Here is a 27,595-nt window from a genome sequence, read left to right on the forward strand (position 1 = left end):
GAGATGGGAGGATTGCTTGAACTCAGGAGTTCAAGACCAGCCTGGGCAACAAAGTGAGCCCCTTACTCACAAAAATAAGAAAACACAGCAAAAAACTATTAATCACCAGAGGCTTTAAAGATGCCCCAGTTTCCCTAAACACCCTGGTTAGCAAAAAGAAATGCATACTGCCGTGATGTGATTTGAGAGATTCTAGGAGAGCTCCCTCCGGCATCCTCACTGGCTGGCCATTATTCAAAACCCCAATGTTAGCGGCTCCTTTGACATAATCACAAAAGCATTTTCGGATTCAGCTAAAATTTCTACTCTGCGCCTTAGTCAAGTGACCTTAACAAAGCCATTTATCATCTCTGAGCCTCAGTTTCTTTTTCTGGGAAAAAGAAATAATAAAACCAACCAAAAGAGTTGTTAAGATGTTATCATGAGATATAGTATATAAAATACTAAGAACAATTCAGGATATGATAGGTAACATTTAAGTGACAATACTATCTATGAATTGTAACATATTAAACTGCTATGCACTGGGTGCTATACCAGGCCAAGTCAGTTTTCTGATTAATTTCACAAGAGCGAAAACTTGAGGGAATTTTACAAGGCAAGAATATTCAAAGTTTCTAAGAGGCATGCAGACCGGCACGGATATAAAAAGGGGCATAGTGGTCTAAAACAAAAATTTGAAATGTGTGGAAAGTCAGTTTGACCATGTGTTGGTCAAGAAAGAAATGACAAGTATGTTGAACGTGATAATTTCACAAATGTGTTAGCTTGTGTATTTTTTCTTTCTGCAGTAAATACTAAAGTTTGATAGATAAATAATGAGTGCATTTTCACAAAGATATGCCTGGTCTCTTTTGTGAATGCTTATTGTATGCCCACAATTCTTCTACAGACAGAGCTAGCTCACTGTTAGTTCCATGCAAGGAACTTCATAATCTGGATTTGACCTCCCTCCCTGCCTTCACCTTCTGTACATTTCTCATATGACCACTGTGCAACAAACACACCAATATATTTGTGGTTTAAGAGTGGTGATTTTTATGTTATTTTACATCTCCCCTTGCACACAGATGTTTCTCCTACCCCCACCCCCAACTGTAGTATGCCAGTTTGTTTATTTCTTTAACTAGCTTATTTTGCTCCTTCGAAACTTAACTGCTGCTTCTCTTCACAATCTAAATTTCCCAGCTCATTTCCACCCCAGGTCCAGGCACATATGTGCTTATTTCTGTCACCAAATTTATCACACTGACCCATGTATTCCTATTAGGTTGGTGCACCCACCTAATAACTAGCCCTTTCTTTTCCTCTGTTCTGAGGGTTCCTCAAGGGCAGGGACTATAATGCCCTTGACTTTCTCTGCACAGCAGACCGCCTGTCAGGCACAGAGTAGGCACTCAGTAAGTAAGCGATAAATCAGTAGATGTCTGATGAAGTAATACATACAGATGCTTCTGTGATGAATTATTTATAAAATCTCTTTATCACAGGCTATGACTTACACTAAGGCAAGGAATGAAACTCAGAAATGTTGAATCAGAATCTAAGTCTCTGTTCCTTCTGGAGAATGACAGAGAAACTTACTGATCTGTTCAGACATAGACTTTGTCCCAAGATAGTCAACATGCTACTCTGGAACATTCAGGAGTGAGGCAGGCATCTTACAAGGGAAATTTCAGTCATTTTCTCTTGAGCTTTCATAGACTGGTTGTTGAATAGGACCTTATCTAATAATAATTTCTGATGCCCTGATAGAGGTCACTTGCCACAGAAAGTGACATTGGATGAAAATTTTTCCCTGGCTCTAAAGGAAATGGAAAGCGGCATGAAATGTGTACAGCTTCTGGAGTAATCAAGGTGAGAGAAAAGACATTATGAAGAATCCCTCCGATCTCACTCTAGATGATACAGTGAAGTCATCAGATGAGGGGTTCAGAGGTTATTGAAACAGCGAACAGGTCAAAGGAGGGAGATGCTTGAAGCTGAGTGGAAGAGATCAGTGGAAAGTTCCAGAAAAGGAGATGCATAGCACTTCAGCCCAATTAAGGGATATAAGGGCATGATCCTCCCTGCCCCTCAGTGTGCAGTAAATTAAGCCAAGATCAGTTGTTCCCTAGGAAGAGAAGACACTGAGGCAGATGTTCTAGAAAGAAAGGGGTAAAGGAAAAGCAACAGCAAAGATCAAGAATGCAGCTAAGAACAGAGTCAGAGTCGGCTGGGCGTGGTGGCTCATGCCTGTGATCTCAACATTTTGGGAGGCCAAGGTGGGGGATCACAAGGTCAGGAGTTTGAGACCAGCCTGACCAACACGGTGAAACCCCATCTGTACTAAAAATACAAAAATCAACCAGGTGTGAAGGCAGGCACCTGCAATCCCAGCTACTCAGGAGGCTGAGGCAGGAGAATCACTGGAACCTGGGAGGTGGAGGTCGCAGTGAGCCAAGATCGCATCACTGTGCTCCAGCCTGGGCAACAGCAAGACTCTGTCTCCAAAAAAACGAAAGAAAAAGGAAAAAGGAGTCAGTCAAGGGTAACTAGGGGAAGCACTCCCTCCTCTTCTAGCTCCTATATCTGCTTCTTTGATTATATATATAGTGTCTAATATCATGCACTGTCAGAGTAAACTTATAAATCAAAGGAATGAGTCAATCCAAGTGACTAGGAACAGAGATTTTGAATATGCTTTATGTCAACACAACCATCTAACACTTCAACACATCTCCCAAGCTCATAGTTGCCATCTTGCGATAATTTTCTTCTTTAAAGATTGTCTAAATTAATCTGTTCAACTACTTACCACTGAATGTCTTCTGTAGATCTTGAGAGACATAATGTTTAAAGCGACATGGCCTTCACCCAGGATACAAATCATAGTTGATTTGCAGGCATCCATAATAATGACATAGAACTCACTGCAGGGCAAAGTGGGAGCTCAAAGAATGCAGAAATCCATTCTACCTGTGGTTAACTATATCTAATTTTACCTACATGGAGAGGCAAAATTCATTACCATATGACTTCAGCCTACTTAAGTTTAGGAGAAGGCACTAAGGTAACCTGCCATGGTGTCCAGGGAGCGCTAGGGTGTTGTGAAGTGATAATTTACATCTCCTGGGACCCAATGAAGGCAAATGGCTGGTGCTTTCCTTCCTGAACTAAGATTTTGACTTAACCTTGTATTTTATGTGACTCAGTCCTTGCTGTTAGCATTTTGAGAAGTGAAATAAAAATACTAAGGTGAAATTTGGGGATTGAGACCAGCTTAACATACAAATTTTTAATTAAAATTGAGTCGCATTTGATGAAGCAAGCAAAATTGCTAAGCCAAAACCAAAGAATGCCTTAAATTCAATCAAAACAAAAGTATGTTTGGAAATGTTCCATACATATTTTCATAATCAATGCAGTAAAAAACCTAGCTGTTACCCTGGAGCACAAAAGAAGGGTAAATGTAATGGGTATGGAAGATTCACACTAAATCCATTTTACAGAAGTTGGTGTAGAAGACTAAGAGAACCTCTGGCTGCAGAAACAGCTGATTTCAAATTCTGTATCTATCACTAGACAGACATGTTTGACACTGGGAAAATTATTTAACTTTTCTGTGATAGACATTATTCAACATTATGAAGCAAACGTAAAAGAATTATATAAAATTTAATAGATGCTCAATAAGTATAAATTTATTTTGCTTTGTGTTTATGGCTAGCAAAAGGGGAGGCTGGTGACTGAAACATCAATGGGAGCATGAAGAAACAGCCTATGTAACCCCACATCCCCATCTCTCTCACTCTCTCCCCTCAAAACCTATAGCCCACATATCCTAAATACCCTGACTCAATCAGAAAGCTCAATATTACGTGCCATTCCTTGTTTGAAATGGAAGGCTCTGAATATAAGAAGCCGATGGTGTGACCACATGCTTCTATGTGCCAAACATCAATTATAATACTGAAAATACTAGAACTGGCCATTTTCAAAGTTAAAGAAAAAAAGTCACAATCAGTAGGGAGCTTTTGTATTGAATTTCTCATCCACGTTCTTCTGTCTTGGGGAACTTTTATGTATCAATTAATGTGCTTTCCCTATAATTGCAGAAAGATGGAGATTCTCGTTACCATTCATCCTTGTCAGCATCGCAATTGCAAAAGTGCCGAATGTCCACGCAGCTCTCGTCCAGGCCACATGCACACTGCTGGACTCCAGGAGGAGAGCCTCCCCAGTAAGGGTGCCGTTCATTGGAACGCCCAATCCACCAGGTAAATGGTGTTCCATCTGGAAGACAAGATATTTCATCTGTCAGATGAGGCAAGCCTGAAGTCACACAGGGGCTGGTTCAGAAACTGGGATGAAAGTATCTTGGAGAATAGGTGTATACAGATAATCTCTCTCCCTTCCTTTCTTCTTCCTTCCCTCACATCCCCCCTTTCCTCTGCTTGCTTTCTTCATTTCTTTGTTTCATTGTCTTGCTCTTTCATTCCTTCTTTTTCCATCTCTGTCTCTCTTTCTCTCTTTTTCTATATAATTAAATTTGCATTTACACCTCCTTATGCTTGCATATATGTACACATACAAACAACATTTTTATCAAAATATTTATAAAGTCAAATATTGATAAATGGCAATATTGAGAGGCAGCGTCAGAAACTTAAATTCTTATATCACAACTGTAACTTAGGTAAGTATTCAGACCAAAATAGTTTAACATATGAATTTAAAAAATAATAATTTTCTTTTAAAATTACCAGAGAAAAAGGAGAACACCAGGACCAAGACTAGTCTGACTTCTGTCCTCAGTTCTGGGTCTATGACGAGGAGATTAGACACTGGGGCGAAGAAGCAGCTGGCTGTGTAAGAGGGCTGGTTCTGACGGCCCCCCATTGATTTCTCTCATTAGTAGTAGCCCTGCAGTTACTATATCTTCTGGTTTTATTTTTTAAAAAGAAGTCATAAATTCAAAACTCAAAGATTTGGGAGAAAAACAAATAAAAGCACTGTAAAGGCTGATAATGTGTGGACTGACCACACCCTTGTGAAGGTCATATTTACCTCACATAAACCTGGTACGTAACCTGTGATTTCCAGTCTTTACAGTTAATTGGAAACCGTTTTTCGAGTCTTGTCCTTGTCAATTGTTTTATTTACGAAATGTAGTTTAGTGAAAACTGCTGGGTTTTTTATGATTGAGCATATTTCAGTAGCTTGGAATTATCATTCTGAAAGCGATACTGCAACCAACACAAGATAGGTAGAGCTGGAAGTGTTGTACATCATTAGGCCGAAGGATGAGAGGCCTGGGCTCCCTTTGGTAATGGTCTTATTTGTGTTTGATATACCACAGGTGCTTAACATGTGCTTACTTAAAACGTAAAAGGAATACATATTAGGGGCCACTTTATATCATTTGCAATTTTACAGTAGAATAATAGCAATTGTCTGAGGATGCCACTAGGTTGAAGTTTTGCCTCATCAGTATTCTAGCTTACATGCATATTATTATGTACAAACATAAAAGTCACAATCTCTATATACAAATAGCAACACGTTTTGCTTACTTGCCTCCAGGCTAACATCCCCATGAAACTCACTGAGGCAAGTAGGAAGAAACCAGACAACCTAGAATTTTCAATAATCTGACGGTCATGAGAAAAACACACAGAAGATACTTTGAAAAGTAGCAGCATTTTAGGGATACTGATCCATGAAGCAGAGGGCCTGAAGGACTGCAGTCACCCCAACGTAGCACTCCACTCTCTGCCTAAAGTAAGTTCATTTCCGGTCATCTTTAAAGCTAGAGATTTAGTTAGAGATGTCTGTTAACCAGTGTGTTCTTTTAAAGACTTGTTATAAACAGTAAGAATTCATTTTCTTTAGTTCCAAATAACTACAAACCATTGTAAAATACTTCACATAAATTGCTTTCTTCCTAAATCCCTGCTCGGATGAGCCAATAATACATGGCCTAGAGGACCGGCAGGCTTATTTGGGGCATGGAGTACTTTCAGGGCTGGAGTAAGGTTAGGTGGATCGTTGCAGCGTTAGTCCAGCCAGCACGAGGGTGAAATTTTGTATCTGAATATATTTGTCATTGTTGGCCTTGGACCCACAAATGGAAATTAATCCCTCGACCTCTCCCTCCTTCCAGCAGCCCAGGCCTGTCCTCTCAGAATCTAGAATCCAGACTACACAGTCAAGTCCCATGTCAGCCAGAGTTACTTTGTTTATGAGCTACCTGAAAGGCTGTAAGCATATCAGTTGCATCGTTACTAATGGTATAAGCTCTGAACAGCCAATTTGTGTGTAACTTCTGTGGATGTGCTGCTTCTAGTAGATTTACCTATTCTTATTTGGTGTTTTCACTCCCTGGAAGCTGCATTAGCAGCCCAACTCTTTCTTCTGTTTTGAATCCATCAACATCTTGCACCACTTTGGCCTCTTAGCTCTTCCCTCTTAATGTCTGGCTTAAAGGTTGATATGTTTAAAGGTTAAAAACAATATTTTAACCAACTGACTCTCAACAAGTAAGGAAAAAGGGAGAGAACAAAAATTATATATGTATATATGAAAACAAGAGGATTACTGCTAAATTTTCCCCTCGGATGTCCCATCTCTGTGTCTTGGTCCTTGTGCAGTACTGGAGATATTACAGCAAATGAAGATACTGAGGATCAAACAGGGGCTTGATGCTCCTCAAGTCCTGACTCTAACCAAGTAGTCAGGAAGAAAATCCACATCCTAGGCTGCAAATTTTGGCCATTGAAGAAATTGAATTTATTCTTTCCTGACAGGAGGCTCTTTCAACAGTGAAAGAACAAAGCATGATTACAAATATTTTATTTAAAAATACGCACTCATTCAACAAACATTTACTAAGAATTTATACTATTTCAAACATGGCTCTAGGCACTTGGAATAAATCACATGAGAAAACAAACCAAAATGAAGAAAAAAACAAAACATGCCCTCCCTTAGGTTACATTGTGATTAGGAGGAAACAACAATAATAATATTTAAATAATTTAATACTTAGAAAGGGATAAGAGGTATGGTGTATTAGTCCATTTCATGCTGCTGATAAAGACATACCTAAGACTAGATAATTAATAAATGAAAAGAGGTTTAATGGACTCACAGTTCCATGTGGCTGGGGAGGCCTCACAATCATGGTGGAAGGCAAAAGGCATGTCTTACATGGTGGCGGACAACAGAAAATTGAGTGCCAAGTGAAAGGGGAAACCCTTATAAAACCATCAGATCTTGTAAGACGTATTTCCTACCATGAGAACAGTACGGGGCAAACTGCCCCCATGATTCAATTATCTCCCACCAGCTCCCTCCCACAACATATGGGAATTATAGGAGCTACAATTCAGGATGAGATTTGGGTGTGACACAGCCAAACCATGTCATACATGGAGAATATGAAACAGGCCAAGGAGGGCAAGTGTGCTATGAAGAAGTGTGGTGTGGTGCAGTTTTAAACCATATGAATCAGGAAAGACTTTGATGAAAAGATGTCCTGAACAAAACTCATAGGCCATGAATAAGCCGAATAAGCCACCTGTGGCCTTCTAGAAAAGCTCATTGCAGACACAGGAAATAAACAATATAAAGACCCAATCAGGGCATTTTTTTAGAATCTGTGGCCAGGTTTTTAAACTGCACTTTGCATAATGTTGCAAATGCTCTAATAGGAAGGTTTAACAGGAAAAAGAAAATGGGTAGCAGAAAACAGATAAAATCGAATTTAATTGATCAGGTTCTTGATTAGAAGGTAAGAATTTACTCTGCCTGTTCCAAGCCAAAATGCATTTATTAGGAAGATGCTGGACTGCCACAGAATCATAAACATAAAACCCTGCCCAGCTGGCTGCCGCTGAATGCCAAAGGCTTACAGACAGACTCAGTTGACATGCTGTCTGCACCACCAACACCTCCCTCCAAGTGTCTCGTGCTGCAACCCCTGTCTCCCCACAGACAAGTTTTTGCAGGCCCTGTGTCTGCCAAGAAGAAGGCTCACATGGAGTCTGCTTCCTGCGGTTCTCTTCCCATCAGAGCATCTCACAGGTAGGGCTGATGGGTAGAGCACAAGTTGTATGCTTGAGTCCCAGTGGGAAGGGAGATTGGGAATTTGAATTCTGACATCTTTACTGTGGAGGCAGGTCTCACAACACAATTTTCCCTAACACAGAAATGTTATTCAAAAGCTAAGCACACACTTAGTATCTCTTAATGGATCGATATTTTAAATCTCTGAAATCTCAATTTCTTCTACCTCATGGGGTTGTTAATCCAAATATAAACCTATTCTGATGCCTCTGATGAACAAAGAACTCTATGAAATCTGGTGAGCAGGGGCTAGGGAGGTTCCACAATTTTGCTTTGACAACCAGGAAGGCACTTTGCTTTGACAAGAATCAAATGGGGAAAATTTCTGCCTACCCCACAGCGGCCTGCATGTGACACAGATATCTCCACAGTAGAGGTCTGCATTATGTACTGTGCTTCTAGGGCCTGGGGCTCCGGGGATTTGGGAGGCTAGCTCTTTGGCTAGGAAGCCAGTGTATTTCATACACAGCCCAGCAGCCATACACTGCAAGGACTTCCACAAAAGAGCTAAGACTAAGAAAGCAAGAGGACTGGGACCTGCTGTTACCCTTCCAGGAACCCTCAGCAGCAGCCTCAAAGCTCTTGGAAAGTTGGCAAGGTCCTCTGTAAGCAAAATATAAGAAAAGACAACTGAGGAATTGCATGAATTTACACTACTTCTATGCAAATATTATTGTCATATAACCTCATGCATATAAACAAGATATGGGAAAACTCAACTTACAAGGTATGAGAAAATTCAAATTACGTGTGTGTGTGTGTGTGTGTGTGTAATATATTTAATACGTGTGTGTGTGTGTGTGTGTGTATCCTCCTAAGAAATTATTTGTTTTAGGGTGTACACAGTAAGTGATCACAGAAGGTGATCTTACACACTCCCACACAATAATAATACCATAGCACAATGCAGTGTCAGCACTGAGTGCTAGAACCTTGTCAGGATCTCCCTACCCCAAGTTTCAAGGAGATAACCATGACTGTTTTGCTTCGTTGCCGACAACATGCAAACTGAAAGGCTCAGTTTAAGCCCTGTAGCTGCCTTCTTTTCAAATGTTCAGTGTCTTTCTGAGTTTTTACTCAAAATATTTTTATGGACCTAAATTGTTTCCCAGTTTTAAAGTAGGCACAGTATTTGACAAACAAAAGAGAAAAGTTTGCAAAGCTGCTATGTAACCCACTTGGCAGAGCAGACTGCATAAGGGCATGTTGTTTTAGATCTGTCTATAAAACTCCTAGCCAGTGAACTTCCCTCAGCCATTTCAGCACAGGGGGCCTCTTACTCTTTTAATCAGTGTAGATGTAAAGTCCAAATATCAGCACTGTTTCTTTACTGCAGAAATTTCTAGGTGTGTTTTACCTCCAATTTAGATTGCCAGCCACAGTTTTCTATTTTTCTAATTATCCTGAACAGGACAATGCGTCATAAACTCGTAAAAAAAATTATCTCAATTGAGCCACAAAAAGACAGAAATAAAAAATAAAATTGCATATTCTGGGATGTCTTATAAAGAGAATGTGAGTTTTGGCAGGGAGTGTATGCATGTGAGAAAGTCAGAAAAGAAAAGAATAAGGAGAAAGAGGAGGTAGAGGAGGCAGAGAAAGTAAACGCAGGAAGCAATATAACATCATTTGAGAACTCAGAAATTTCAGTCCATATAGACTCCTATGAACTGTTTCAGAAAAGTATATATTTGAATCTAAATCATTCCAGCAGATCAAGTCTAGGGATTTTGCTAATGAGTGTGTAACCACACCATCCTGATCCTAAGGTTTCCTTAGGATATATATGCTATATGCAGATAAATGGTTCAAAGAGAGAGAAAATATGTATGTTTTATAGAAGACCTAAACACAAATCTAATTTGTACATGCTTAGTTCAAATAATGATTTTTATAATGTAAGACACTGAGGAGAATGTATACATGTTAGTTGCACAATTGTATGGCTTAATCATTGGGAGATGCTGAAGATAATTCAAATTGGAGATCTCTATGTAATGTTGCAATTGTTAAAGTCTTGACAACTGGAAAACAGTAAACACAACAGCTTCCTAGTGATAACTAAAGCTACAGCCAAGAGAATCTGGCCTCTTCTCACTGCTATGAACAGTCCAAGCAAAATCCCAGACATTATCAGAATGGAGCTGGAAAGTTCCATAGATGTATACAGACAGTGCTATGTTGAGCTGTTGTTGTTGCCATTGTTGTTGTTTGCCTTCACATTTTTCTTAGATGTAATGCATTCTCATAGCCTTAGACTCTGGTAAACTCAGTATACCAACAAGGAGCTTTTTAGCTCTCATTTCTTTTATTCACACAATGTTTGAAGTTGTAGGAGTAAAAGAAAATTGCTGCACTGATGAGCAAAAATATATGTGACAGTGCGTTTATTGGTAGAGTAACCCCCCTGCCCCACTTGATGTGAGGATTTGTCTTGCAACTTTTGTGGCTCCATGGAATGTATGCAGAAATGACAATGGTTCAGTTTGAGTGTAGATCTCGAGAGGCATGCATGTTTCCCCCTGCTCTTCTACAGCTTCCTTGACATGATCCTGGGAACTTGCCCCAGAAGGTCATGACCTCTCCAGCCACGGCCCGGGAATGTAACTCAGGAGCAGACTTACCCAGTGGTTGCACAGACGAGTGAGCATGAGATAAGGAAGGCATGTTTTATGTCATCGAGTTTTGATAACTGAGTATATAGCATTTTTGCAACAATAACTGGTAAAATATAAATTAGATATAAATCACAGAAAATAAATTCTATAGTGATTATAAAGACTTACACAGAAAGATCAATAATGGCTCTAATTCCAAGATGTTTGCAATATGCTTATAAACATAAATAAAGAGACATATAGATAAATTAGAAAAATAAAGGAAAGCATAAACTCTCTTTTGGCCCAGCTTTCCACTCGTAAATATAAGCAGTGATAGCTGGCTCCTTAGCAGTCACCTCAGAAGTCACCCCTAGTGTGTGGATTCACTTGCAGCCTGTCCCAACCCAGTCCCAATGAATGACAGGGTACCCTGAGTCCCATGCATTTGTCCCTTCAAACACGACGCTTGGCTGTACCAGCAATGTAGACGGCAGTTTTCTGTAATGGTAATAACCCTGCCTCATCTCTGTAAGTCTCAGTGCCACTTCCCCACGCATTCAGTTAAAAACTCTTCATAGAACTTCGGAGGAACTATTGCCACAGCTGGTCACTTCACTGTGACCTAATGAAACCAGATCTCCTACAGCTTCTCACAGCCTCTGCCCATAGAATGATGCAAGGTTGAAAGTTGTGTGTGTGTGTGTGTGTGTGTGTGTGTGTATAGACACATATATTTAATTATATGTAAATTAAATGTTATTTTTATATTGTATAAAATTACAGATTTATATATAAATTAGATATATATAAAATAATATAATTAAATATAATGATGTGAATTGCATATATTATATTCAATGGTTTGTTAACTGTATGCTGTGAACGGTCATGGTGTAATAGGTCAGTGATAAAAACTTTCATGAACTTTTGCTGCCCTAAAACAGCTCATAACACTTAGGGGAAGGAGGCCCTGAACACAGCTAAGAGTACTGAAAGTCAGAGTGAGATCATTGCCAAAGAGAGCAGTTAATAAAATTCAAGAAAAGCCCAGAGTAAGAAACTACGACTTCCCACCAGAAATTGTGAGAACAGTTTTGTGCAAATGGTGGCATTTGAGCAGAGGCTTAGAGGCTTGGTGTTGAGGAGGACTTTTACAAAGTGCACCATGGAGAAAGAGTTTGTGCAGGTAAGAATCACAAAGAAAAGGAGATATGATTTTCACCACTGTCGTCTCTAGGAAGTGACTGTTTGGAATAATGAGATTTCTGCACATACTAAACATGCTTTATTTCATTGCTTGTAATTAAGCACTGGGGGCTTAAAGAAATGAATCTAGAGAAAGAGGCTGCCAAAGTTATAAGGCCAAGAGATTATCAGTGATTGCAGCAAAATGTCTCACTGTATGAACAAAATACACACAAGCGAAATGCTATTTAGAAAAGAATATCCTGCCAACAAAAGAAAGTATTTTATATGCTCTTTCTTTCTAAATAGAATATCATTTCTGAGAAAACATTTAGTCAGAAAGGAAAACAACTTCATCCATCTCAGAAAATAATGGCAGGCATTCATCAAAGTCAATATTCGTCTTCCTGCTGGCTGGTCAGGATCATTAATTCAGAACATATGTCTAATAGTGTGATTAAGGGCTAGTCTGTGACATTAGGAATTAACATTTTTATAATGTTGTTCAATGTTCTCTTCTCCCTGCCTGTTGAATTGAAGTGAACCAAAAAGAGAGAGGGGGAAGCAGAAAAGATTAATGGTACTGCCTTTCAAAACAAATGATAAAAGTCACTTTGATGGGATCATTTCAAGTTAGACTAGACAAAGCTCTCTAGAATGTACCATGGGGATCCTTCATGGTTAGACAAAGGGATGGACAACGTGATTAACTTAAATAATTCTTTTGGCATTGTGTGAGTTTTTATAGGAGAATATAAAAATACTTTTTATTTTATTGTATAATTTTTTCTTTAGAGGCTCAGTAAAGAATCCCAATAAGGTTAAATGACATCTAGAGTCACAAGGTGACCGAGCAAAGCGTGTGCTGCAGGCTTAGACATCTGAGACCCTGCACAGCTCCTGTCCTGAACACCCACCTTCGCAAAGACTCCCAGTCCTTGATATTTTTAACGTGCTGGAAACACCATGAAATAACATGAGCTTTACAGATAAAGGTGAGATTTTGAAACAGTCTTATAAATCTGTAGGAACCGATAACAATAAAGGAACAATTCAGCATTGGAGAAGGATCTTCAGTTTACTACACAATTTCTCTGATATTATGAAAGCATTAGTTTCCAAATGTAGAGTGAAAAGAATGAAGCAGGACTCTCAAATCCTTATCAAACTGTGATGTAATAAAGAAACCTCTATTGTGTTGGGCCACAGCGATTTGGTTTGGGCCACGTTCATGACTATGGCATAGCTTAACCTATACTGATTCACAGTAAAAAAATTAATGAATGAAAATCAGAGTTGGAAAAATAAAATACCTGATATGTACACACAATCATAGAAATTCAGAACTGCAATAAACCTGGGTACTAAAGCCAATGTGTATATTTATACTCAGGATACTAATAAAAACATCTAGAATTAATTGAGCATTTAAAATATTCCAGGCAGATTTATACATTTTTATGTTCTAGTTTATTCAGTCTTCACAACAACCCTAAGAGGTAAATACCTTTATTTCCACTTTGCAGATGAAGAAACAAAGGCATAGCTAGAGGTAAAATTATTTGCTAGTAACTCAGGTAGTCGACAACAGACCCTCCCCACAGCCATAATGATCTCTTTTGTGGGTGGTTACAATACACTCAAAAGTAAAATGCTTGCCTCCATTATTTTTCCCTCCCCGAAAAGTTATTTTTGTAGCATCCAAAAGGGACTTTTAAAGTATAGGTCGTGTGATTTACCTCTGATTGAAATTTTGCATTTTATGTGAAACCTGGTCTTATTAAAGATGGAAATAAAAGAGTACTATATATCTGCAGAGCACTTGTTTTTGAATCAGTATTGAAATATTATAAATCAAAAAATAATTACATTGGTAAAACTACAGATCATTATTATGTATCCTCAACCCTCTTGGTGATATTCCCAACTGCACTGTCTCTCCAACTGTATTAGCCTACCTACTGATGATTCTAAAAAACAAATTAACAGAAGAGCAACAAAAAAAATCTCGTAGAAATAATTGTCCTAACAAGTATCATTGTTTCTAAGAGGTCTAATTGGCCTGAACTTCTATAATTTTTTCTCAGTAGCTACCTAGGACTGATAGGTTAATCATGGAACCAGGAATCAGTTGAAATTTTTCTCTAGACATCTTATATCAGTGTGTGTCAAAGGATAGCCTCTGGCCACTTGAATTAGAATGATCTGGGATGCTCTTAACGACACGAGTTTTCAAAAACTGCCCATATACTTGAGGAGTACAGCCCAAGAATCTCCATTTATTTCACACTTATCAAGTGACACTAAAACTTTACTCAAGTTTACATATTTAAATTATAGAATCACTAATTACAAGGTTTGAACTTTAAAATTGTCAGGCCCGTATCCCCTTTCTTTTATGAGGAATTCTTGTTTGATGACAGCATGGATTGCTAAGCACTAATGAGCTATTTGGTTTTAGGTTTCACTCTTATCAAATCACATGTGTTAGATTATATCAGATCCACCTAAAGGAAGGTAGGATGATAAACAGGGACTAACAAAATGCAGAGAAAAAATAAAGGTCAACTTGGAACTGAGAGAAGGTCACCAAAGTTATGTTTTAACTAATTCTTATAGCCAGGCATTTGCTCTGCTTTTGCCTTGGTCAAATATAAATCTAGGGTTCATTTGATGATGCTACTTTTCTCACAAATTCCCTGGAAGAGTGCCAAAGGAACATCTCCCACAGCTACTCCTTCTTCACTAACCCCCATTGTTATTATCTTTTGCTTCACTTCTGCGGCAAACTCTGTTCCATTGTTTGAAAATATCAGGGAGGCTCAGTTAGATTTCTTGTAATTTTTGTTTACTCTGCTTCTCTCTCTCTCTCTTTCTCTCTCTCTCTCTCTCTCACACACACACACACACACAAAGTCACTAGGTCCCGAATCCTGTGTCAAATGCTCTTTCACGCTCATTTTTCATTTGTTTCCATGGGGAGATGATAACGCTTTTCCTCTCTTCATTCTATCCCTCTCTTCATGTGTTCATTAGTGCCTCCATGTAGCAGGATTTACCAGTCTTCCTCCCACTCCACAACCCTTCAGGGTACCAGGACTTTGGGGATGCGGAGTGTTTTTCTTTGTCCTTCATCATAGATATTTTATCTATTGCTTATACACAAATCCCTAAAAAGTCTCCGTTCTCCTGCCCTGCATTCTTTGCGAGCTGTTTGATGGACAGCTCCATGAGTACCTCAAATGAGTGTCATATACCATGTGATGTTTCCTTCTCCACTCAGTCTTCTCACATGTTTTACAATTTTTTGCAGCTTTCTAGGCTAAGAAGCTTAATGCTGTATTCAACAAATACTAGTCTCTTAACCATCAAGACAGCAAAGTCTGTGCGTGTTCTTATTAACACTCTCCCCCATGGAAACTTTCTTTCCAAATCTGCAGTGTGGGCTCACTGTGTCCTGCCTGCACATCACTGTAAGCTACCCTGCACACGTGCACTCAATTAGTTGTCTTAAACTATTTGATTATGATGCTTTCTGCCAGCAAAACATTCAATAGTACCTCATTTGCAAATGAATTTAAAAAAACAAAAAACTAGCAATCTGCCATACAAAGCCTCTACTCCCTGGCCCCCAAGCTACAATTCATATTTGTCTAATCTCCTAGACATATGTTCTTCCTCAATCAAATTGGGTTGTTACTCATTTTTTTTTAAATCTTGTTTTTTTTAGTTTGAATTTCTGCTAATATAATTCTTTCCTGCAGTAGTTGACTTCCACCCTTTCACATTTTGACATATGTAAATTCTACTTTCCGTCTTTTTCAAAGTCATTTTTAAATGTCTTTTCCTCTAAGAAGTCTTCTCTAACAATTTTATTTGAAAGCATTTCTTCTTCTCAAATATATAGCACTTTGAAAAAAATGAAAATTATTAACTGCATACCTTCTTATATTGGGCTATTGCTGTTAACTTCCTTAACAAGCTATAATTTCTTGATATAATATCAAGACTAATTATGTTTATATATATATAATTCCATTTTCCAGATGCTTGAAGAATATCTGTTACCTACTATGCTATGTGTGTGTGTGTGTGTGTGTGTGTGTGTACGTACTTACGTAATATATACATGGAGGTATTAACATTTCCCCAAAATCTCCTAATCTTCCCTTAAATAAAGGTTCAATAAATCAATCATTTTGTATTAAATAAAGTGAACAGAGAGTAAATGTTGCATTGCTAATCAAAATGCCATTGCGATTAATCTTGTTAACAGACCAACCTCCAAGTCACTATTTCCATTTATCAAGACAACAACTAATCCACTGTTGTTTATATTTTGAGTCTTTTAACCAAAGTGTAAATTCCTCAGGGTACTGGCATAATTTATGGACTTTTTGCGTTTGAAAACATGTCACAAAGGGTAAGAATGCTTATGTAAGAAACTCAATATTTTCTATAGCTTCTTCAACTGATTAATACACATTTACTATAAATTGTAGAAAGTTTGAAATAAGCACTCTTTAGTTGAAAATATAAAATTCGGTGCATTATTCTTATGAAAAATAAATTTGGTATGCATTTTAGTCCATTTGGTCAGCTGTAACAAAATTTCATAAACTGGATGGCTTATAAACAACAGAAATTTATGTCTTACAATTCTGAATTTTGAGGAATCCAAAATGAAGACAATTCCATGTCTACTGAGAGCTCACGTTGTGAATCAGGGATACTGCCTTCTTGATGTGTCCTTGTGAGGTAGAAAGGCTTAGTATCTTTCTTGGGCCTGTCTTATAAAGGCACTATTCTATTCATTAGAACTTTACCCTCATGGTTTGATCACTTCCCAAAGGCCCACTTTCTTATGTCATCAGATTGGTGATCAGGTTTCAATGTATGAATTTTGGAGGAATAAAAATATTCATACCATAGCAATCTGATAAAATTGTATTGATCCATTAATATTTTCTAAGAGAATTTAAACAGCTGCTGAAAAGAAACAAGAAATATGGAATAAAATAAGTTGAGCAACCAAGACTCAATTATGCATTTTCTCTTCAAAATTATCTAGTCTTTATCAACATTTTATCTTGAGCTCACTCATTATAAAACAAAAAAGAATCACATATCCAGCCATGCACTCAAAAAAGCTATAATACTGATCCCTGACAAGCTGCTATTTTGCATTGTAATGCATTTTTAAAAGTTTCTTTGTCTAAGTGAAATATACTAAGATGAAAAACTAAACTTGCTCAGAGTAAAAGAATAAATTTTAATCCAAATGGGAAACAAAGAAATCTAAACGGAATGAGGGCATGCTGTGTTTATATAATAAACTCTTGAATTGTCTTACCCAATTAAGAATTGCATTCCTTTCAATAAGAATTTATCACAATCCTATCTACACTATTTTATTATTGATGGTTAATAAGTATTATCTGCTTACGGTAAAAGAAAAAAAAAGATGTGAAAAAGGAGAGAAAAGAGCCAGCAATACCCTCTTAAATAAATACCTACATGAATCAGGTTTCACTACAAATTCATTATAAAAGGTGGGCAAATACATCAAAGACAGCAGGAAGGAGACAAAGTGAGTTTGCTTTTCACAATGCTAATGAACAAACAAAAATTCTCTATTAATTTATGTCTGCACTTGAAACATGAGTGATGGCTGCAAGTCTAATATTCATTAGAGGTCTGAGCAGGGCATAAACAGAGAGTTGATGGAGCCCACCAATCACACCCATTAGGAAGTGCTGGACACAGCACGAGGCAGCAACATATGAAGAATGGGCACAGAGCAGCTCTTCTAATGAATAAAATATGAAGAACTTTGCAATTACACAGACCAGAAACAAGTGGCCCGAGGATCATCAGCGTAACGATAGTAATAAAAATAGGATTTCATGCCTGTATCTCCTATTTCACAGCCCCAAATCTGAATAATATTTATTAACCACTCTCCTGTTTATGATTATTTACAGGGTATATAACAAAAAATAAAACAAGGCTATGGATTTCTTGCCTTTAAGGATTTTCTATTCCATGAAAGCCCACAAAGGACATTTCATTATTCTGAAAGATATTCTACAATCATAAAATATTTGAAATTGGCAAAAATGTTGGTTTCTGACCAAGAATGCCCCATTTAAAAAAGTAGATATAATCAAAATAGAAAAACTAGATAAAATAATTTTCTAAATAAAAAACTGAAAACTTTGGCTAGTGTTTATGCAATACTTAAACTTACTATTTGCTATGTTTCCACAACATAAAAAGTAGAGAAAAATTGGACTTATGAGAGGTTGACTGTAATCTACTTAAGGACAAGGATGATTGGTAGTCATTACACATCAGCATGTTTTAGACATTCAGTAATTCTTTAAATAATAATTGAATGAATAAACGCATATGTGTTTGTGGATATATATATATCTGTACACATGTACACCCACACAAACACACACCTGTATACAAGAAACACCATTCTTATTAAAAGATGTAGTGAACAAATACTCTGAATAATAACTGCAATAAAATTCCACTAAAGTCACATTTTTTACTTAAGATTTAAGACAGGATTATTACTGAAGAACTTGTAGCTATATTGGTCACAGCCAAGTATACATTTTTTTGGATACAATGGTGCAGGGCTTCATTTTTCAAAAAGTCATTTTGTTGCTATCACAAGAAAACGCTAAGCGATTGGAAATAACATGATATACTATATTAGCACTCAAGTCCGATTCTGGCAAACCTATTCCTTTTCTCTCATCAGGATACACCATTAAGAGAGCTGCCTTCTAGGATCTCAGTCAATAGGAAAAAGTCAATTAAAAGGCCTTTCAATAGACAGAGATAGCTAATGCATTGTTGGCTGCTCTTAGAAGTCTAGAATCAAGTTAGAAAAATAAGCACATTACCAAAAAAATGAATGTTAACAGTTTTGTAGGATAGTGTAATTCAAGCAATATCTAAGATTTAGGACTCATTTCTGGTTGTAGAGAAAGTATCTCAAAATAGAGAATATGATTATTTTATACTGAGTACCTGGTTATCCTGGAAATATAACAACTACCATATTGCATCAAAGATGATAAAATAGGTCATCATTGATAATAAGTCATATCATTATTTTCGAACAACTAAGAAAGAAAAACTCCTGCCAGTTCAACAAAGATATCCCACAGATTCTAAGATTCATTTCAATTTCAGAGATATCAAAAATGTAAAGGGAAAATTAACATTTGACTGCACTTCCACATAAAATTAAGCTTCCTATAACTCGTTCCATCGGCAACTAATGCTCTTTTTTACCTATTAGAAAAATTGCTCAGAATTGTTTATTGAACATATAACATGGATAAAGGATGATTTCTACTAAAGAAAATAAAAACAAATCCATTATTATTCTATTAATATTTTCTTATGAACAATACTGCTTTGCCAAAATTAGACATTATTACAAATATTTCAAATGTTTGAAGATTAGAGTTCTCAAATAAGAAATGCATATACATGGAGTCATTTCAAAGGAGATCCTAAAATTGTCTGATATTCCTCTTATTGGGAGATAAGGTTTGTATCTCCTCTTGAATATGAGTGGGCTGACTGCTGCCGTCAATAAATCAGGATGGATGTGACACGACATGACTTCTCAGGTGGGGTACTAAAAGCCCTGGTAAGGTCCAATAGTTCTTGCATTATAATTCCTTCAAAGGCCCTTGTTGATTACATCCTAAGAGCCTAAAATTCTCTCTCTCTGCATATCAGCCAACAAAGTGAGAAAGTCTTTATAGGTTTTAAACATATTTGGAAATTCACATCAGAAAATAGAAAATAATCTAGTGTATATATTTGATTATAAATTAAAATTGAGTTTGGTTTACAAATTGGATTATGAAGACTCATGCAAATCTTATTTGTGGAGTTGCCAGATTTTAGAATAGTAACTTCAGAAAAAGGCAAAAAACCTCAGAATTTTGTTAAAGGTTTTAAGCCATTTTTTCCATGCCTCATTCCATATTTATTACAAATACTACCTCTTCCATGAAGCTTTCTTGATCAAATCAGCTGTGAATTACTATTCAGACTTTAAAAAAATTAAAGTATATGTATTAAAGCTTTATAAAGATATTTACATTCATTGAAATAAAGAACATTATTTATGTTTGTTCATTTCTTTGACTTCAGATGGTTTTCAATAAGAATATGATCAATAAATCTGAACAGATCAAGCAGAGAGTAGAATGGTAGTTTCCAGGGGCTTGGGAGTAGTAGAAAAATAGAGACATGTTGTTTGAAGGTTTCAGTTACACAGAATAAGGTCTGGAGACCTAATATATAGCATGGTAACTGTAGTTGATAATACTGGACTGCATACTTTAAATATGCCAAAAGAGTAAATCTTAAGTGTTCTCACCACAAAACAAGAAAGAGAGAGTGACAAAGGAAGGGAAGGGAATGGAAGGGGAGGGGAGGGGCGTGGAAAGGAGGAAAAAGGAAAGGAAAGAAGAAAGGAAAAAAGGAAAGGAAAGGAGGGGAAGGGAGGGAAGGGAAGGGGAGGGAACTACCTGAGGTAATGAATATGTTTATTAACCTCATTGTGGCAATCATTTCATAATGTATACCTATATCAAAACATAATGTATACCTTATATATACATAGAATTTTTGTCAATGACACTTCAATAAAGCTGGAAAGAATAACAATCCCTACATCTGTGATAAAGTATAGATGAAGATTGTCCTAGTAAAAACAGAAAATAAAATTATGGAAATAACTTTTTAAATTCAGTTTTGGCAATAAAAGAGAAAAAAAGAATACCATCACACATTTTTTACTCACACACAAAAATGGATTGCACAAATCGGTAGGTAGTAAATGATTTTTTAAACATTTAGGTTGAAAATTTTTTGTGTGAGATCCTGCACAGAAGAACATAAAAGCAGTTTACTGGAAAATGTCCTTGACAGTATAACCGCCAAAAAGTTAGCACATTGATTTTATGTGGAAGAATTTCGTAGAGGAATTCATGTAGCGGAATCTCCTTTTTTAAAAAGCTAAGGGAATTTCCTTAGAAAAAAGCTAAGAGATTGGTGTACTATAGTATAGGAGTCGCCTTCAAATTGCTGGCTTGATCTAAAGGCTAAAATTCAGAACACATGAGTAGCATTGTCTTCCCATGAACCTCCCTCCCACCAATACTACTTTTTTGAACTGAGCTTGGGTGAGTTCTTGATAGAGAGCACTTCAAGGGCCTGTGATATGAGATGGTGCTTGGAATAATGGTCAAATGCTTTACAGAAGAGATGCGATAAGAAGGCAGCTGTCCATTCAATGTATTCAAGCAGGCCAGGGAGAGAGGGAGAAAGCTGGACTCAATTGCGTCTTCAGACCTTTAGATCTCTACACACATTACTATTCTGGTAATTTGAGCTATCGGAAAATATTGGTTAATTAATTGGTCACGTGTATATTTCTCTTTAACTTGCTATCTTCTTTGACCTGACTTGTACCCCCTGCCACTGCAATTCATATGTTGACAGACACCTGAACACGTGGAGGTTCCTGGAGGGTGATGTGCCCAGGGAGGGCATGGAACCTCCACGTTCCTTCCCCCATACCTCACCCCACACATCACTTCATCTGCATTCTTTGCAATATTCTTTATAATCAACCAAAAAAAAAAAAAAAAAACACCACCACCACCACAAAAACAGTGTGTTGGGGTGCCAACCTGCAGCACCTCAGAATGCCTCTGAATTAGAGATAAGATCTTTAAAGAGATGCTTAAGCTAAACTGAAGCTGTTTGGGTGGGTCCAAATCCAATTAGACTGGTGTTCTTATAAGAATGGGAGACAAACTGGATATGGGAGTACACAGAAGCAGCACCCCGAGGGGATATAGCGAGAAGGTGGTCATCTGCAAGTCAAAATAGAGGCCTCGGAATGAAACCAACCCTGCTGACACCTTGATCCTGGACCTCTAATTTTGAGAACTGTGAGAGAATAAACTGCTGATCAAGTCACTCAGTCTATGGTACTTTGTTTTGGCAATCCCAGCAAACAAAACCAGATTTCGTATAGGGAAGGGTGGTGCAGCTGTAAAATACCTGAAAGTGTGGAAGCAGCCTTAGAATCGGGTAATATACAAAAGCTAGACAAGTTTTGAAGTACATGTTAGAAAGATCTTACATAGCCTTGAAGAGACTTTTGATAGGAATACGATGAATGTTAAATGTGATTTTGAGGTCTCGGACAGAGTTGAGGAGCATGTTACTGGAAATTGAAGGAACACAATCTTTGTTATAAAAGTAAAAAAAAAAATGGCTGAATTGTATTCTACTGTTTTGGGGAAAGTAAATATTGTAAGTGATTAAATTAAATATTGAGCAAAGAAAATTCTACACAAATTGTCAAAACTATGGCCAGGTTTTTGTTGTTTTTTTACTGTTTATAGCAAAATGGGATTGAAATAAATAAAGCAATTGTTAAGCCAAAAGAAATCAGAACTTGATGATTTGTAAAATTATCAGCCTGTCTATACTGCTAACAAATAGAAAGTGGGTTGTGGAGAGAACATAGCAAGTGTGGCTGAAAAATCATTTGGTAAAGAGATTATTGGTGTGGCTCTTGGATCTAATCAGCCACCTCCCAGGAAGTTTTGAATAGAGAGAAATAGGGGAAATACTGTCAGCCTTGACTGAAGGTGACAGAAACAAGACAATAAGAAGGAAAGCTGTCAGACTTCTGTGATGCAGCAGGGTGGAACAATGGAGCTATCTGGCTGTAAGCACATGTTTTCATTCAGGGAAAGGGAAGAAGGACTCCAAAGGTGACTCAAAGATTGCAAGGGCTGTCACTGCTGCCACGATCCTGGAGGACACAGGCTCAGGGGTCAAGGCTGCCTCTGGCTCATTTTCTGGTGCTGAGGTTACCCCCTTAGTCTCAGCAGCACAGCTGCCGTTACCCAGCTCCTAGGGATCGGGCTACCACCAAGGAAATCAGGAAGTAATGCCCCCACGTTAGTGGGCCCTGAATATGAGGCCACCATATCTACCGGCATGCCTGCAGGATGAGCATGAAGCCAAAAATAATTAGTCTGGAGCTTTTAACCTAATCAAATTTGCCATACTAGGATTTGGTCTTGTTTGGGATCCATGACACCATCTTCTTCTCAATTTCTCCTTTTTGGCAGGAGAATGTTTGTCTGGTGATTGTCCCACCACCATATTTTGGAAGCAGATAACTTGTTTGCTCTCCCAGGTTTACAGCTGGAGAAAAATTCTGCAGCAGGATGAATCGTATCTTGGATTTCACACTTAGTTTGAATGATATTTTAATGAGATTTAGGTCTTAGAGGTGGTGCTGAAATGGGTTAAGACTTTCGAGATGTTGGGATAGAGTGATCTTATTTTGCATGTAAGAAGAGCAGCAATTTGGGGGTTCAGAGAGCAGAATGCTGTGAACTGAATTGTGTTCTTCCCAAGTTCTTATGTGGCTGTCAAGCCCTGAAGACCTCAGAGTGTGTCTTTATTAAGATATATGGTCTTTTTTAAAAATGAAGGTAAAATAGGACTGTTCACGTTGGGCTCTAATCCAATAGGACTGGTATCCTGTAAGGGCTCATGGTCAGAAGAGGATCTAGGGGTGTGCAAGCAGTGAAGGAACGCTGTGCGATGGTTCAGCAAGAAGGCAGGCATCTGCACACTCAGGGGACAGGTGCTGGAAGAAAACAACCCTACCAGCACCTGCTCGTGGACTGCTAGCCTGGAGACCTGCGAGCAAATACGGTTTCGTTCTTTCAGACACTCAAATCTGTGGCATTTTCTTATAGCAGCCCTAGCAAACTACATCGGTGCTATTTAGGATTCCTCCTGATATGTCAGAATTTTGAATTTTAAAATCCCCAACACTTTGAAGGAAAACTCTAGTTTTCCTTGTTTATTAAGGGGAATCGTGGTATTTGTGAAAATAAATAGCGCAATGCATTTGCTGGTTTGTGCTAGCAAACATAGTGACCTTAATGTCTCCAGTGATTTTTGTTTATTTTATTTGTCTGCTTCTGCCACCCTGTATTTAATTTATTTATTTATTTTTTTTTTGAGACAGAGTCATGCTCTGTTGCCAACTCTGGAACGCAGTGGTGCGATCTCAGCTCACAGCAACCTCTGCCTCCTAGGTTCAAGTGATTGATTTTCCTGCCTCGGCCTACAGGCAAGGGCCACCATGCCTGGCTAATTTTTATATTTTTGTAGAGACATGGTTTCACCATGTTGGTCAGGCTGGTTATAAGCTCCTGACCTCAAGCCATCTGCCTGCTTCAGCCTCCCAAAGTGTCAGGATTACAGGCGTGAGCCACGGTGCTCAGTTACATTTAATTCTTATAAATAAACAAGGTGAAAACCTGCCGGTCAGTTCTGAGTACTGTAAGATCTGCCTTCCATCCAGTGTAGAGACGGAGCTGGACAGAGGCAAAGGTGGGTGTTGGCTTACACTCTCTTCCACTGTCTGATTAATGGTATTTGTCCTTTCCACATGTCAGGATGTATGGGAAAGATGGACACAGAAACAGAGAAATGAGCCAACGAGCAAGAAACAGCATTATTTAGGTTGGTAGTAAAGAAAACAAATTTTTACCATCTTAAAGTATATTAAAGAAGAAAAAAGTTAAGGGATCATAAATTATATTCTCAGTATGATCCAGTGAAATATAAACTATCAACCTTTAAAGAAATGTAGCATTCGATTTCATAACTAAAGGGTTATAGGTACACTAATAATAAATTTGTCATTTTAAATTTAAAAAGCACAACTGTCTTTGCTATAGCAAATTGATTCAAAGTTGACATTTTAATTTCTGAATGTTGTTTTTACTTCTGAAGATCTCAGCAAAGCTTATTCAGAGGAAATAAAATTTCTGGCTCTGCCTTTTCTCACTCCATGCCTGACTACTGAAATAGTTTTTAACACAGTAGAGTCACCTGAAAATTTAAAATCAAATTTAAAAAGTGATTTTCTGAGTCATTTAATATTTTTTTTTTCTTGGGAAGCAAAAAAGGTTCGTTTTGGAAATATGATCAGCTGCTAAGTTATTTCTGGTTAAATCCATTGTACACTTTAAACTGATCAGAGCAGAAAGGGAAGTGGGGGAAGCAACCAGATGTGTCTAGGGCTTCAACTGGGGAAAAGGGAATGCGTGTTTTCAGAAAACAGTCAAAGGGGGAAACCACTAGATTTTTCAGGAGTTTTAGTGATAATATTTGGCAGCTAAAATACTTCAGCCACATACCAAAAACAACTAACAAAATCAGTCAACACCAAACATCCAGGCTGAACAAAACTCTTTCTTACAGATGAAGGAATCGAGGCTCAGTTTATGGAAATGGTCTCATAGTGTGGGGTCAGCCTGAGAATTCAGGTGCTGGGATGGTGGAGGGACTGTGGCAATATGAAGCTCACAGTTCATTCCAAACTGTCCTGGAGCTCAGTCTCACTTCTGTCTCATTCCTACTGGCTGGCTTGGCTGTCCATAATTCTTAATTCAAGTCTGAGAGAATCTCAATAGACAGAATATTCACCCTTTTTTTTTGCTTTCTCCATGGCCTTCCCCACAGAAATAATCTGTTTTAGGCAAAGCAAATTGTCTACTACCAAGACAAGGACCACTGGGCCCTTGTTTCAAAGACTAAACTCATTACATCATATTAAAATCTTAGCCATGCAATCTGCTAAACTCTTGGTACACATGTTAAGACAAAATTTCTACAGAAGCATTTGGCCTTATTAAGTCTTAAAATTCCACTTCTAAAGATCTTTCTTAAGATTTCATAATAAAAAATATTCATCATAGTATTGTTGAGAGCTCTAAAAAAAGAATGGGGATATAATTTAAGTGTCAGCAAAGGAAGTGTAAAGTATATTGTCACAGGACCATAAGAGAAAACATTATGTAGCCTGGAAATCTCTCTGCAAGGAGGTTTTCAAATTTATATGGTAAAATTGCAAATCAGGAAGAGAATTAAAAGTAAGAATCATTTTTTAAACCCTTTTTTTATACCGCAGATATCAGAACAAATAATATTCTCTCCATCCCCAGTCCTGGGATAAACTTACTACTTGGTTCAGCTGTTCTTTATTGGTGTGCCTTCTATTTCTTTTTAGATTACAAGCAGCCAGAGACAAGAATTTTGATTCCATTCATTTTCCAAACACTACTTTATGTCAAGCACATAATTAAAAATCTTTGTATTCATACCACAAGAGACAATGAGGAATTAAACATTTCTTTCTTTTTTTTTTTTTTTTTTTGAGATGGAGTCTTGCTCTGTCACCCAGGTTGGAGTGTAGTGGTGCAATCTCGGCTTACTGCAAACTCTACCTCCCAAGTTCAAGTGATTCTCGTGCCTCAGCCTCTGGAGTAGCTGGGATTACAGGCTTGTGCCACCGTGCCAGGCTAATTTTTGTATTTTTAGTAGAGATGGGATTTCACCATGTTGGTCAGGCTGGTTTCGAACTCCTGACCTCATGATCCCCGCTGCTCAGCTTCCCAAAGTGCTAGGATTACAGGCGTGAGCCACCACACCCAGCTGTGGAATTAAGCATTTCTTAAATATGAATTATTCACTGGTTATTGTAGGAGGTGATGTAGATATGCCCCTTTATTTAATATTTTCAATAGCCCATGGAGATAATGGGCATTTATTATGCCCGTATAACTGGAGAAGGTAAAACCCAAGAAGGTTGCAAAAGTAATTCCAAGTATAAGGAAAATAACCTAAATTTAAACCTGGCCTTAACAGACTCTACCTATACTTTTATCCATGACAGAGCATTGTCTCTTCATTGAAGAGGCACTCAGTGATCTGTGTTTAGTTAAGTCACTGGCTTGACCTTAAATGAGTCTATAACATTCACTTAGTCACTGGTCTTTATTTTCCATTCTTAATGTGGCCAGGGTCTACAAAATTTAAGTACCTGGTCACTAAGGAGATGGGATTTAAAAACCCATCACACCTGATAGAAACAGTTCCACATACATAATCACCCACACTGTTGCAGCAACAGCAGTCACATATGTAAGGGCAATAGTGGGTTTAATGGCTTATTGCCTTGCTTTCCAATAAATGGGCAATTTGGGCTCTTCCATTTTTTTCTTCTATGGTTTATACCCTGACACATAATGACACAATCAGAAAAATGCCACAGAAGAGAAATTGGAAAAAATAAGGGTCCAGGACATTCACTGGCGATAGGCTCTATTGAAAAATGGCGAGTTTGTTGGATTGAGTTTTACACTGTTTACAGGGTGAAAAAGTGGACTTAGGAAGCAGAAATAGGAATCTTTACCTTTCCTTATTGCCCTCTACCCAAACAGAACAGCTTTCTTAAGCGAAAAGGAGGTAATCAATGAATAATAATACTTTATCTTTGTATTTTTATATTTTTATAATTCAAAGCTTTCATGTTCCACATCTCATTTGGTAAGAATGTAGTAGAAAGATGGACATGTAGGGGCAAAATCAATCAGTTATCCTCTTTGCATCTGTAAATCTTCTTTTTTTTTTTTTTTTATCTTTTTGGTGCACAAAAGAAGTATATATATATATATATTTTTTTCCCCTCTTATTTATTTTATTGCATTTTAGGTTTTGGGGTACATGTGAAGAACATGCAAAATTGTTGCATAGGAACACAC

The 27,595-nt window shown here is 37.6% G+C and overlaps 1 protein-coding gene across 1 annotated transcript in view; it reads right to left on the reverse strand.

The window, feature by feature from the left end:
* CNTNAP5 (contactin associated protein family member 5) overlaps positions 1 to 27,595 on the reverse strand; it is an 851,907-nt gene that overhangs the window by 174,647 nt on the left and 649,665 nt on the right. Inside the window, exon 14 of the mRNA XM_032260961.1 lies at positions 4,119 to 4,275. Within this exon, the coding sequence (XP_032116852.1) occupies positions 4,119 to 4,275 (157 nt within the window). The remainder of the gene's footprint in view (positions 1 to 4,118; positions 4,276 to 27,595) is intronic.

The sequence above is a fragment of the Sapajus apella genome, unplaced genomic scaffold (genome assembly GCF_009761245.1).
Source record: "Sapajus apella isolate SASKATOON/1434 unplaced genomic scaffold, GSC_monkey_1.0 scaffold120, whole genome shotgun sequence".
Lineage (NCBI taxonomy): Eukaryota > Metazoa > Chordata > Mammalia > Primates > Cebidae > Sapajus > Sapajus apella.